The sequence below is a fragment of the Oryctolagus cuniculus genome, chromosome 18 (assembly GCF_051225735.1).
Source record: "Oryctolagus cuniculus isolate XC-2025 breed Fujian yellow rabbit chromosome 18, ASM5122573v1, whole genome shotgun sequence".
Taxonomy (NCBI): domain Eukaryota; kingdom Metazoa; phylum Chordata; class Mammalia; order Lagomorpha; family Leporidae; genus Oryctolagus; species Oryctolagus cuniculus.
This window is the reverse complement of record NC_142884.1, coordinates 18575697-18587885: the sequence shown is the minus strand read 5'-3', so window position 1 is coordinate 18587885 and position 12189 is coordinate 18575697. Positions and strand designations below refer to the sequence as shown.

The 12189-nt window shown below is 44.4% G+C and overlaps 1 protein-coding gene across 5 annotated transcripts in view; it reads right to left on the bottom strand.

Annotated features, from left to right (window-relative positions):
• LOC138846461 (zinc finger protein 570) overlaps positions 1–11981 on the bottom strand; it is a 35912-nt gene extending 23931 nt beyond the window's left edge. For 3 of the 5 annotated variants that reach the window (XR_016224772.1, XM_070062407.2, XM_089319307.1), the window contains exons 1-4: positions 11813–11981; positions 10624–10837; positions 7619–7745; positions 6816–6911 (exon numbers count right to left, since the gene is read on the bottom strand). Coding sequence is in view for 2 of the 5 variants with exons in the window: in XM_070062407.2 (XP_069918508.2) it covers positions 6816–6911; positions 7619–7745; positions 10624–10656 (256 nt within the window). In the remaining 3 variants the exon portion in view is untranslated. The remainder of the gene's footprint in view (positions 1–6815; positions 6912–7618; positions 7746–10623; positions 10838–11812) is intronic. The other 2 variants (XR_016224774.1, XR_016224773.1) reach the window with 2 other exon arrangements.
• Between the last annotated feature and the right edge of the window lie 208 nt (positions 11982–12189).

The window sequence follows — 12189 nt, the reverse complement described above, 5'->3', positions numbered from 1 at the left end:
AGGAGAAATAGAAAACCTAGGATCTTACATCCTAACAAATTGGAACTATTAGTTTAAATTCTTTTCACACACACAAAAAAATCTCAGACTAAGATGAACAAAGTTCTACCAAAAGTTCAAAAAGCAAGTAATTTTGATTTAAAACAAATTCTTCTAGAACAAAAAAGAAGAACACTAACAACAGAATTTACAATAGCACAACTTTGATTCCAAAATCTGACAAGAGTAGCTGAAGGACATTGAAGCTAACCTCAATAATAAAAACACAAAGACTTTGAAAAATTTTAAAATAACAACTACAATAAATGGAAAAGATATAAAGATGGATGATCTCAGAAATGTAACACTGCGGGGCTGGCACTGTGTTAACAGGCTAAGCCATCACCTGCAATGCTGGCATCCCATCTGAATGCGGGTTCAAATCCCAGCTGCTCTAATTCCCATCCAGCTCCTTTCCAATGCACCTGGGAAATCAGCAGAAGATGGGGTACTCGGGGGCCCTGCAACCCTGTGGGAAACTGGAAAAAGCTCCTGGCTTCTGGTTCCTGGCCTCTGTCTGGCCCATCCCTTGTTGTTGCAGCCATTTGGGGAGGAAACCAATTCATGGGAGATCTCTCTCTCTATCTCTCTTTCTCTATAACCCTTCCAAATAAATAAAATAAATCATAAAAAAGTGGGCCACAAAGTAATATGCAGAGCCAAATAGTACCATTTATTAAAAAAATTACTTCAATATTGAAAATATAACATGTAATTCACCACATTAACAGATGAAATACCATTTAATCATCTACAAATGCTGGAAAATGGTTACTAAAATTCAAAATTGGGGCCAGCATTGTGGCATAGCAGGTTAAGCCTCCACCTGCGACACCAGCATTCTCTATGGGAGCCAGTTTGAGATCTACCTTCTCTATTTCTGATCCATCTCCCTGGGTGTGGATGGGAAAGCAGCAGAAGATGCCCCAAGTGTTTGGCCCCTGCACCCATGTGGGACACCTGGAAGAAGCTCTGGGCACCTAGCTTGGGCCATTTTGGGGAGTGAACCAGTAAATGGAAGATCTCTCTCTTCCTCTCTCTGCAACTCTGCCTTTCAAATAAAAAAAAAAAAATCTAAAAAAAAAGTTCAAAAGACTTCCACAAGCAAAGCTAGCAAACAGGAATAAAGGATATTTAACAAAAAGTTTTAGAATCAAGAACATTAATAAAAAAATATTAAAAGTACTCTCACAGAGATCAAAATTGAACACAAATGCTTGCTATCACTATTTTAATTAATACCACACTAGAGATACAATAAAGGGCAATAGAAAAAAGAAATTAAAGAACTTAAAATAAAGAAAATGCCATACTCACATATACATCTTCCCATACAGAAAATTAAAAGAAATGTAAAAACTACTTGCATGAACAGGGGAGACAGACAAAATTGCTAGATATAAGGTCAATGTATAAAATTAATTTCATGGGGCTGGCACTGTGGCACAGTAGGTTAAGCTTCTGCCTGCAGTGCTGGCATCCCACATGGGCGCTGGTTCGAGTTCTGGCTGCTCCACTTCTTTTTTTGGTGTTTTTTTTAAAGATTTATTTATTTATTTGAAAATCAGAGTTACACGGAGAGAGAAGGAGAGGCAGAGAGAGAGACAGAGAGAGAGAGAGGTCTTCTATCCGCTGGTTCACTCCCCAGATGGCCACCAACACCTGGAGCGATGCTGATCCAAAAGCAGGAGCTAGGAGCTTCCTCCAAGTCTCCCACGTAGGTGCAGGGCCCCAAGGACTTGGGCCATCTTGTACTGCTTTCCTAGGCCATAGCACAGAGCTGGATCGGAAGTGGAGCAGTCAGGATTCAAACCAGCACACATATGGGATGCTGGCGTTGCAGGTGGCAGCTTTACCCGCTATACCACAGTGCGCGCCCCTCACTGTTCCACTTTTGATTCAGCTCTCTGCTAATGGCCTGGGAAAGCAGTGGGTGATGGCCCAAGTCCTTGAGCCCCTGCACCCACGTGGGAGACCCAGAAGAAGCTTCTGGCTCTTGGTTTTCAATTAGCCCAGCTCTGGCTGTTGTGGCCATTTGGGGAGGGAACCATCGGATGGAAGACCTTTCTCTTTCTTTCTTTCTCTCTCTCTCTCTCTCTCTCTCTCTGTAACTCTGCCTCTCACATAAATAAAATCTTTTTAAAAAATTAGTTTTGGGGCCAGAGTTGTGGTGCAGCAGGTTAACACACTGGCCTGAAGTGCCAGCATCCCATATGGGCACCAGATTGAGACCCAGCTGCTCCTCTTCCGATACAGTTCTCTGCTATAGCCTAGGAAAGCAGTAGAGGATGACCCGAGTCCTTGGGCCCTGCACCAGTGTGGGAGACCCAAAAGAAGCTCCTGTCTCCTGGCTTCAGATCAGCGCAGCTCTGGCCATTGCGGCCAATTAGGGAGTGAACCATCAGATGGAAGACCTCTCTCTCTCTCTCTCTGCCTCTCCTTTCTGTGTAACTTTGACTTTCAAATAAATAAATAAATATTTTTAAAAAATTAGTTTCATTTCCACATATGAGCACACAAATATAAAAAACAGATAACATTTAACATAGCAACAAATTAATACATCTTGGAATTAATCTAACAGAAGATGTACATGGCCTTTATGGAGAAAATTAAAAAATATTGAAAGAAATGAAAAAGTCTAAATAAATGGAGAGCTATCCCATGTTTACTAATGGAAAAATTTTGAAAACTAATTATATTATACATAAAACTTGAATCAAAAGTCAACATCTCTTTGTTATTTATTAATAGAAATTGACAAGTTGGCCCTACACTTTATTCAGACAGCCAAAAGGCAAAAGGGAAATTCTGAAGAACATAAACAAAGTGTAGGAATTTTCCTTAACAGATATTCAGTTTTAAAGCATTTTTATTAGACAACGTAGCTGGCGCCGCGGCTCACTAGGCTAATCCTCCGCCTGCAGCGTTGGCACCCCGGGTTCTAGCCCCGATTGGGGCGGCAGATTCTGTCCCGGTTGCTCCTCTTCCAGTCCAGCTCTCTGTTGTGGCCCAGGTCCTTGGGCCCTGCACCCACATGGGAGACCAGGAGGAGGCACCTGGCTCCTGGCTTTGGATCGGGATCGGATTGGGGGTGAACCAACGGAAGGAAGACCTTTCTCTCTGTCTCCCTCTCTCTCTCTCTCACTTTCTAACTCTGCCTGTCAAAAAAATAAATAAATAAAAAAAGACAATGTGGTTCTGATGTAAGGAAATGAGATCAATAGAACAGAATAAAGCTCAAAAGCAGACCTATAGAGACTAAAAATTAAGATATTAGGGGGTAACATTCAGAACAACAGGTAAAGAGAGATAATTTATTCAAGAAATACGTTTGACATTTTGTTTTTTACCTAAGGCACAAATTAAATTCTTATACCAAATAATTTTCAAAAATCCATTCCAATTGGACCTAAATAGAGAAGGGAAATATTTAGAAAAGGCTTTTGATCTCAGAACAAAGAGTCTCAAAATATAAAAAATATAAATTAAAAAAATATATATATAAAAGACAACTTCCCCCTAAATGAGAAAGACTCAACCAGGCATGTCTCAAAAGAAAAACTACAAGTGGTCACTATAAATGTGAAAAGAATCTCTAGAGTAATCAAGGAAAATAATATACTAAAGTATATGCATATAATATTTCCCACCCACCAAGATGGCAAAAAAATTTGGTAATTTTTCAATTCCAGGTGTGGAGCAATGGGAACTCTCACATACAGCTGTTAGAAATATGAATTAGTATAAGCACTTTGGAAGCTTAAATAGCCCTATCCAGTAAATTCCTTGGTAATTTTTCTAACTGAGCACCAGCATATATGAATCAGCAGTCATGTATAATAAGGTTCACAGTGAAGACGCTGAGGTGTAGCAGGTTATGTCACACTTGGGATGCCTGCATCCCATGTCAGAGTGCCTGGGATCAAGTCTTAACTCCAGCTTCCAATTCAGCTTACTACTAATGTACCTGGGAGGCAGCAGCTGATGGCCCAAGTACTTGGGTCCCTGCTATGTGGGAGACCTGGATGGAGGCCTAAGCTCCCGGCTCCAGTCTGGCCCACCCCTGGCTAGTGTTGACATTTGGGGAGTCAACCAGCAGAGGGAGGATCTCTCTCTCTCCCTCTCTACTGCACTTTCAAATAAACAAATCTTAAAAAAAAAAAAAAAAAAAAGAGAGCGAGAGAGAGAGATGAAAAGAAAAGCCACAGATTAGGAGAAAATATATAAAATATCAAGATTTATAGCAGTAATATTTATAACAGCAAAAACCTTAATTCAAATGATCATCAAAGGATAAATTGTAGTTTATACAATGGAAGATATTATATTTCACCAGTGAACCAGGACTATAGAAATCAGCATGGATGAAATCTCACAAATATAATTTTGAGTTGGGAAGAAAGTCACAGGACTACATATGCAATATATTTCCATACGTAAAAAGTTGAGGATACATGTACAGAAAAAGAACAGCTAAGAAGTGATAAGCAAAACTTCAGGGTAACAGATACCCCAATGAAGGGAGAGGATGAGCCATGGTAGGGGCATCAGATGTCATTAGGCAGGGGCCCTCAAGCATCTGAAATGACATGGACAATTTTCTGTATCTACATGAAGTTTTGTTCTATTATTACTTAAACTACATATATACGCTAATATATATTGATGGATATGATTTATTTAATAATAAATAATATATAAAACTTCATAATATATCCTTTGACACTAAAGTTTCACATCAAATTTTTTCCTGTGAAATCTGAACAAAGACAAAAAAGATTGGGCAGAGGTGGCGGGGGTAAGCTGGGGAGTTGTGTTAACAGAAATACATACAATTATCGGGTATCAGGCCTTCATTTACCTTTTTTTTAAAGATTTTATTTTTGGGGCTGGCGCTACAGCATAGTGAATAAAGCCGCTGCCTGCAGTGCTGGTATCCCATATGGGCATTGGTTCGAGTCCTGGCTGCTCTGCTTCTGATCCAGCTTCTTGCTGATGCGCCTTGTAAGACAGCGGAGGATGGCCCAAGTCCTTGATTCCCTGCACCCATGTGGGAGACCTGGGTGAAGCTCCTGGCTCCTGGCTTTGCCCTGGCCCAGCTTCGACCACTGTGGCCACTTGGGGAGTGAACCAGCAGATGGAAGATTCTCTGTCTGCCTCTGCCTCTACCTCTCTGTAACTCTGTCTTTCAAATAAATAATAATAATAATAATCTTATTTTTTATTTATTTGAAAAGAGGAGAGAGAGATCTTCCATCCTCTGGTTCACTCCCCAAATTGCTGCAATGACCAGGGCTGGGCCAGTCCGAATTCAGGAACCAGGAACTTTTCCTGGGAGTCCCACGAGTATGCAGGGGCCCAAGGACTTAGGCCACCTTCTACTGCTTTCCCAGGCACATTAGCAAGGAGCTGGACTGGAAGTGGAGCAGCTGGGTCTCAAACCAGGGCCCATATGGGATGCCGGCATCACAGGTGGAAACTTAACTTGCTACACCACAATGCTGGACCCCTTCCATTTACCTTAATGCCTCCTGTATCTATGTAAAAATCCTTCCCACATCAAAAAGCCACACTCTTACTCTCTTTTCCCTCAGATTTTTTGTAGCTGCTGTTTAAAGACCATCATCCTCCAAGAAATCCTGCCTCTTAGCTTTTCCTTTGAGCTTCTTTTACATCAGCTTTCTCTTCAGATATACCATAGTACAGCTATGTCATATCCCTACTATTAGCCTATCAACTGTTTGATTAACTGTAAACTGTATGTAAAATACCCCAGCACCTTGCAAGTACGTTTTTTTTTTTTTTTCCTCCTGATAGGCAGAGTGGATAGTGAGAGAGAGACAGAGAGAAAGGTCTTCCTTTGCCGTTGGTTCACTCTCCAATGGCCGCCGCAGCCGGTTCGCTGCAGCCGGTGCGCTGCAGCCGGTTCATCGCGCTGATCCGAAGCCAGGAGCCAGGTGTTTCTCCTGGTCTCCCATGCGGTGCAGGGCCCAAGCACCTGGGCCATCCTCCACTGCACTCCCTGGCCACAGCAGAGAGCTGGCCTGGAAGAGGGGCAACCGGGACAGAATCCGGCGCCCCAACCGGGACTAGAACCCAGTGTGCCGGCGCCGCAAGGCGGAGGATTAGCCTAGTGAGCCACGGCGCCAGCCTAAGTACGTTGTTTAAATTGCAAATTTAGTAATGCTGTTTAAAGGAACGAATAAACTTGACCTTTCAGAGAAATAATGTGGCTTTTGGAAGCTTACTGTTTCTATAATTGCTGCTGTTGCTTTTACTACTACTAGCAGCTAACAGCGAGAGAGTTCTTAGCATGAGATGAGATGAAATTATTTAAAACACTCAAAGCATAACCTCACTTTACAGTGACAACACAGAACCACAGGGAAGTTAAGTAACTTTTCTGAAAGTCACTGCATGTAAATATCAGGCAAGGTTTGAGCCTAGTTCTTCATTTACAGCCTTCTATAGAGCTCCAAAGTTCATCAGATTAGGAAAAGATTTTTTAAAATGGGAAGAGGCTTATGAAACTGAGAGGAAACACAACTCAGAGAATAGATAAATGAGCTATTAGAATGGAGAGGACAAAGTATGAAAACTGAGACAATTAAAAATAGCAAATAGGAAAAAAATCCTAAAAGGTCAAGTTATTATTAAAACCTAGAACATTTGAGCAGAAATTCCACTAATGAAGAGTGAAAGGGCAATACCTTTGAGTCAAGCTGAGCTGTCACCTGCAAAGGTTTTGGCCTGCCTAGTTCCTCTTCACTCACCTGAGCACAAGCCTTTCGTCAGCTCTCTCTTCACCATCCAGGGCTCTTTTCCTTGTTCCAACAATAATATCACACTTGGCTTAGAAAAGCAAAGTCCTGCACATATGAAAAGAAACACAACTGGATCATGCTATGGCTATCGTAAAACACACAACCGACCTACTGATCATGGCAGGGAGTAGGGGTGGGGAGCTTACACTAAGCCAAAGGAAAATTTATCAGGGACATGTATTAGAAGGATGGGAAAGCTAATGTGTTAGGCATAATTCAATAACAGAACTGTCCATTACCAACTCCAAAGTTACTAACTCAACTACTTGGCACAGAGAGCACACATTCAGCCAGGCATTGCAGATACTATCAAAAAATTCACACTAGTGGCCGGCGCCTCGGCTCACTAGGCTAATCCTCCGCCTAGCGGCGCCGGCACACGGGGTTCTAGTCCCGGTCGGGGCGCCGGATTCTGTCCCGGTTGTCCCTCTTCCAGGCCAGCCCTCTGCTGTGGCCAGGGAGTGCAGTGGAGGATGGCCCAGGTGCTTGGGCCCTGCACCCCATGGGAGACCAGGAAAAGCACCTGGATCCTGGCTCCTGCCATCGGATCAGCGCGGTGCGCCGGCCACAGCGCACCGGCCGCGGCGGCCATTGGAGGGTGAACCAACGGCAAAGGAAGACCTTTCTCTGTGTCTCTCTCTCTCACTGTCCACTCTGCCTGTCAAAAAAAAAAAAAAAAAAAATTCACACTAGTGTAGCAAGGAGTCCCTTATGAGGAGAAATTCAATTTTGCAAGGGGAAGCTATCCTTACCCAGAGATACCAAGACGCTGTAGTTCTCCAGCATCACATTACTGTATAGGTGCCTTTGAGAAGAATCTAGACAGTCCCACTCCTCTTGGGAAAAGTCTACAGCCACATCTCCAAAGGTCACCAACTCCTGAAATAAAATAAATGAAATAACCTCTGCTCTTACCATCCCACCTCATTTAGTCTACCCCACTACACTGGCTTCTCCCTAATATCTGCAAATACGTCAACCATTTTCTCACTCAGGGCCTTTGTACTCCTCAGATCATTCCATATGAAAACAGCAATGTTCCTACTCTGTTTCATGATTCCACTAATCCTGTTTTATTTTTCTCCACAGCTTTTTAATTATTTTGCTTATTTATTGTCTGTCTCCCCCCACTCCCAGTAAAAATGTAGGTGTGATGAGGGCAGAATACATTTTTGCTTTGGTCCTGCTATATCCCCAATTAAATAGTAATTGGCATGATCAGAAATGCAAATACTTGTTGAATAAACTGAATTAATGAATGAATGGTTTGAAAATTTCAAGAAGCTATAAGAGGATCAAAAATGCACTGTAGGGGCCGGTGCTATGGCACAGCGGGTAGATCTGCCACCTACAGTGCCAGCATCCCACATGGGCGCCGGTTCTAGTCCCAGCTGCTCCTCTTCCCATCCAGCTCTCTGCTATGGCCTGGGAAAGCAGTAGAAGATGGCCCAAGTCCTTGGGCCCCTGCACCTGTGTGGGAGACACAGAAGGAGCTCCTGGCTCCTGGCTTCAGATGGGCGCAGTTCCGGCCGTTACGGCCAATTGGGGAGTGAACCAACGGATGGAAGACCTCTCTCTCTCACTCTCTCTCTCTCTCTCTGCCTAACTCTGACTTTCAAATAAATAAACTGTACCCACTTTAAAATGAGCAAGCAGAACACATTAACCAAAAATTTAAAAAGGTATATAACAGGGTTATCAGTCCCACTGACACATGTTACAAATAAAAGCACTCCTTAATAATTGTAACTGCCCTCCCACCCTCTACCAATGACACCAGAAATTGCTTGCTATACCTCTGAAAATTGTGCTAGACTAGGCAGAGCAAATATTCAATTGCATTAAACTTCAAAAACTTTAACAGAGAGCTACAGTGGCTTCTAGGTGCAAAGATTCCTTCCTCTGAAGCCCGGTCATTGGGTGTCGGGGGGAGGGTTGGGGGGAAGTCTTATTTCCCAAAATGTTTGTACCACAGCACCTGGAAGTGAGAGGTGAGGCAGGTAACCTCTTTGCTCCTCCTATCTGTTTCCAGACCATTTCCTCCCCCAACCTCACTAAAAACAACTAATTTTAAATCTTACGAAATCAGAGGAAATTTCTCCTTAGTTTAGTTATCTACAGTTAATCAAAGACAGGAATTCTGTCATGGCTTGAACACTTCAGCACCAGGCTACTGCCACTGTCTCCAGTGCTATTCCTATCATAATCTGATCACTTCCATATCCATATAAGAAACACCCCAACAACCTGGCCTCTTAATTCTCCGACACCCACTCTCCTCCAATAATCTTGTCCTCCACTCCTCCACGGTTAGGACGCAGACCTGGTCACTACCAGTAAGTTCCAAATTCTCCATAATCCCAGTTATTTCCACCTTTTTTATTTCAATTTTCTCTCTGATACTCTCAATCAGGAAAATTTTTTTGACCTTACAAGAACATAACGATTCACTGGTTTCACTGTTCCTCGTGCCCACATACCTTCACTTCCTAGCACAACCATTTGTTGTAAGTACCCCCCGCGTATGCCTTCAACTTCCCCACCCCCTCTCTCACGTAACTATAACCACCTCATTAAACTAAAGCCCTCTTTTAGTTTATTTTGTGACTATACCCTAAGAAGCTGAACTTTGCTAGAGAAAATCATACCCACCATGCTAATTAGTTTAAGTTAATGATCCTTACCCTCACGTGGGCCAAAATGCCACCAACATTTCCCTAGCCCATTCTTTCCCACTCTGCTCAAACCTTCCATACCTCCTTCCAGTCTATCACTCTCATCTGATGATCTTACTTTCATTCAAAGAGAATCTCCTCAAACTCTCACCACAACATTTATACTCTTATCTGCATCTGAGCCTACACTCCTGTACGCAAACTTGCCTCATTACCAGGGAATTTGGGAAGCGGTCCAGGCTGTATACAATCAGTAACTGTTGGCAGGGCCGACGCTGTGGCGCAGCAGGTTAACGCCCTGGCCTGAAGTGCCAGATTCCCATATGGGCACCGGTTCGAGACCTGGCCACTCCACTTCCAATCCAGCTCTCTTTGGGCCCCTGCACCCACATGGGAGACCAGGAAGAAGCTCCAGGCTTCTGCCTTCGGATCAGCGCAGCTCTAGCCATTGCAGACAACTGGGGAGCGAACCAGTGGATGGAAGACCTCTCTCTGCCTCTCCTCTCTCTGTGTAACTCTTTCAAACAAATAAATAAATCTTTAAAAAAAAAAAAAAAGTAACTGTTGGCACGTAAATGGTATTTGAAGCCATGAGACAAAGTAGTGAGTATAAGAAAAGAGGCTCAGGGACTAAGCTTTGGGACACCCAAATTAATAGGTACTTAAGTAGCATGTGGTGAATGAATGACGTTTGGGACAGAACTAGAATGAAGACGTTGACCTGTTTCTGTATCTGAAGGAACAGTTTTTCAGGCTGAGGGAACAGCAAGTACAAGGAGCTGCAATAAGAACATTCTCAACTAGTTACAAGGAAGCTGCTGTGGCTGGAACGGGGGGCTTGAGTTGGAAGATCAGGAGAGAGAAATTAGATCAGGTCAGAGGGATAGGAATGGACCAGATGACACAGGGCCCTGCTGGCCAAGACTCCCACACTGACCTATCTGAGACAGGAATTCCACTGGAGGGTTTTCAGAAGTGGCAAGACTGGTTACCCAGAAACGTTTCAGCAAAAGGAAAGTTAATGTGTTCTTGGTTTGAAAAACTGGAAGGTATTTCAGGAAAGAGAGCAAACACCAACTCACCTGGTACATGGCTTTAAGCAGCCCCACAGCCATTCTTTCTTCCTAATGGCTCTTCTCTTGAGAAATGGCAGTGTCCTCAGATGACTGAGACGGGGAAGAAAATACAAGCAGCGCGGCTTGTGTTGCAGCATCCAGAATCACCAGTCTGGGCTCTTTGGGCTTCTCTTCCCTCCTGCTGTCAACTTTCCTCCAATAAAGAGAGCATAAAGGAGACCTAGGAATTTTTTTTGCATAGAATTTCAATCTGTGCCTAAATTATTTCCTAATTTTTATTTTAATAATAGATTTTCTAGGTTTTACAAAACAAGACTCCAAGAAACTTCATCACTTACATAAAGTCACAAAACCAATAAATAATCACATCAATATAATGGGTGGGCACGTGGCACAGCGGTTGAGACAACTGATACGCTGGTTGGAATGGCCCATTCCACAAGGGAATGACTGCGTTCCAGCTGCAACTCTTCCTGATTCCAGTTTCCCGCTAATGCACACCCCTGGAATTCAGCAGGTAATGGCTCAAGTACTTGGGTCCCTGACACGCATGGGAGACCCAGATGGAGTTCTTAGCTCCTGGCTTCAACCTGGCCCAGCGCTGGCTGTTTCAGGCATTGGGGTGAGTGAACCTGTGGATGGAATCTCTCCCCCCTCTTCAAATAAAACTGAAACAGTAAATAAAAATGTGAAAACATCAAATACAAGGCTGCCTGAATCCACAGGGCTACTCTCCAATCAATCAGTGATTCTGACACTTGGTGGCATAATGACATCACTTGGGTGGCTTTAGCAGATACTGGGTGTCACCAGTTATCACTCAGTACCCTCACATATCCAGTCTTAGAAACTACAGTGCCAGCTGCTTGCCCCAGACGCCATGGGCATGGGCAGTTTCACACGGACACCTTCCCCCAGACCCCAAATCTCGGACACTACGGTATCAGAACCGACGGTGTCATTCACACACCCCAGTCACAAAGAGGCCGCGGGTACCGGCACAACCGAGGGCAAGGAATGCCCACCCTCCCGCACTCACAGCCTGACGCTCTAGGGCACCCATCATCGACCCACGCCCGCAGTCGCACAGGTAAGACAGGCAAGTGTGGTGACTGTCTCACACGGAGAGTCACGGCAAGGGGCCTGGGGTCGGCGTCAGGGTGACCCACAGGCCACTCCTCAGCCCGCTCCCTACCTGCAGAACTGAACTGCGGAAAGAGCCGTTTCCGCTTGGAAATCTCCGGAAATCTCCACTAGGGCCTTACGCCCCGTCTAAGAGTTACGGGGAACCCAAATACTGCCGGCCCGGAAAGAAGCGCCTCAGCAGCCTAGGCCTCCGGAGGACACAAAGGGACCGACGGCCCAGTTCCCGCGGGGGCCACTGGGAAATGTAGTCCGCAGCGGAGTCCGCGTACCTCGGCTCAGCGCCGCTCAGGGTTGCTAGTACCACCCCCTCGGCACCGCATCCTCGCACTCCCTCAGGCCCCGGTCTTCCAGAAAAGAGTCCGAAAGTCCGTTTTCCTTTCAGCTCCTTGCTTGGGCCGGGCACAGGTACTGCGCCGGGTGTCACAG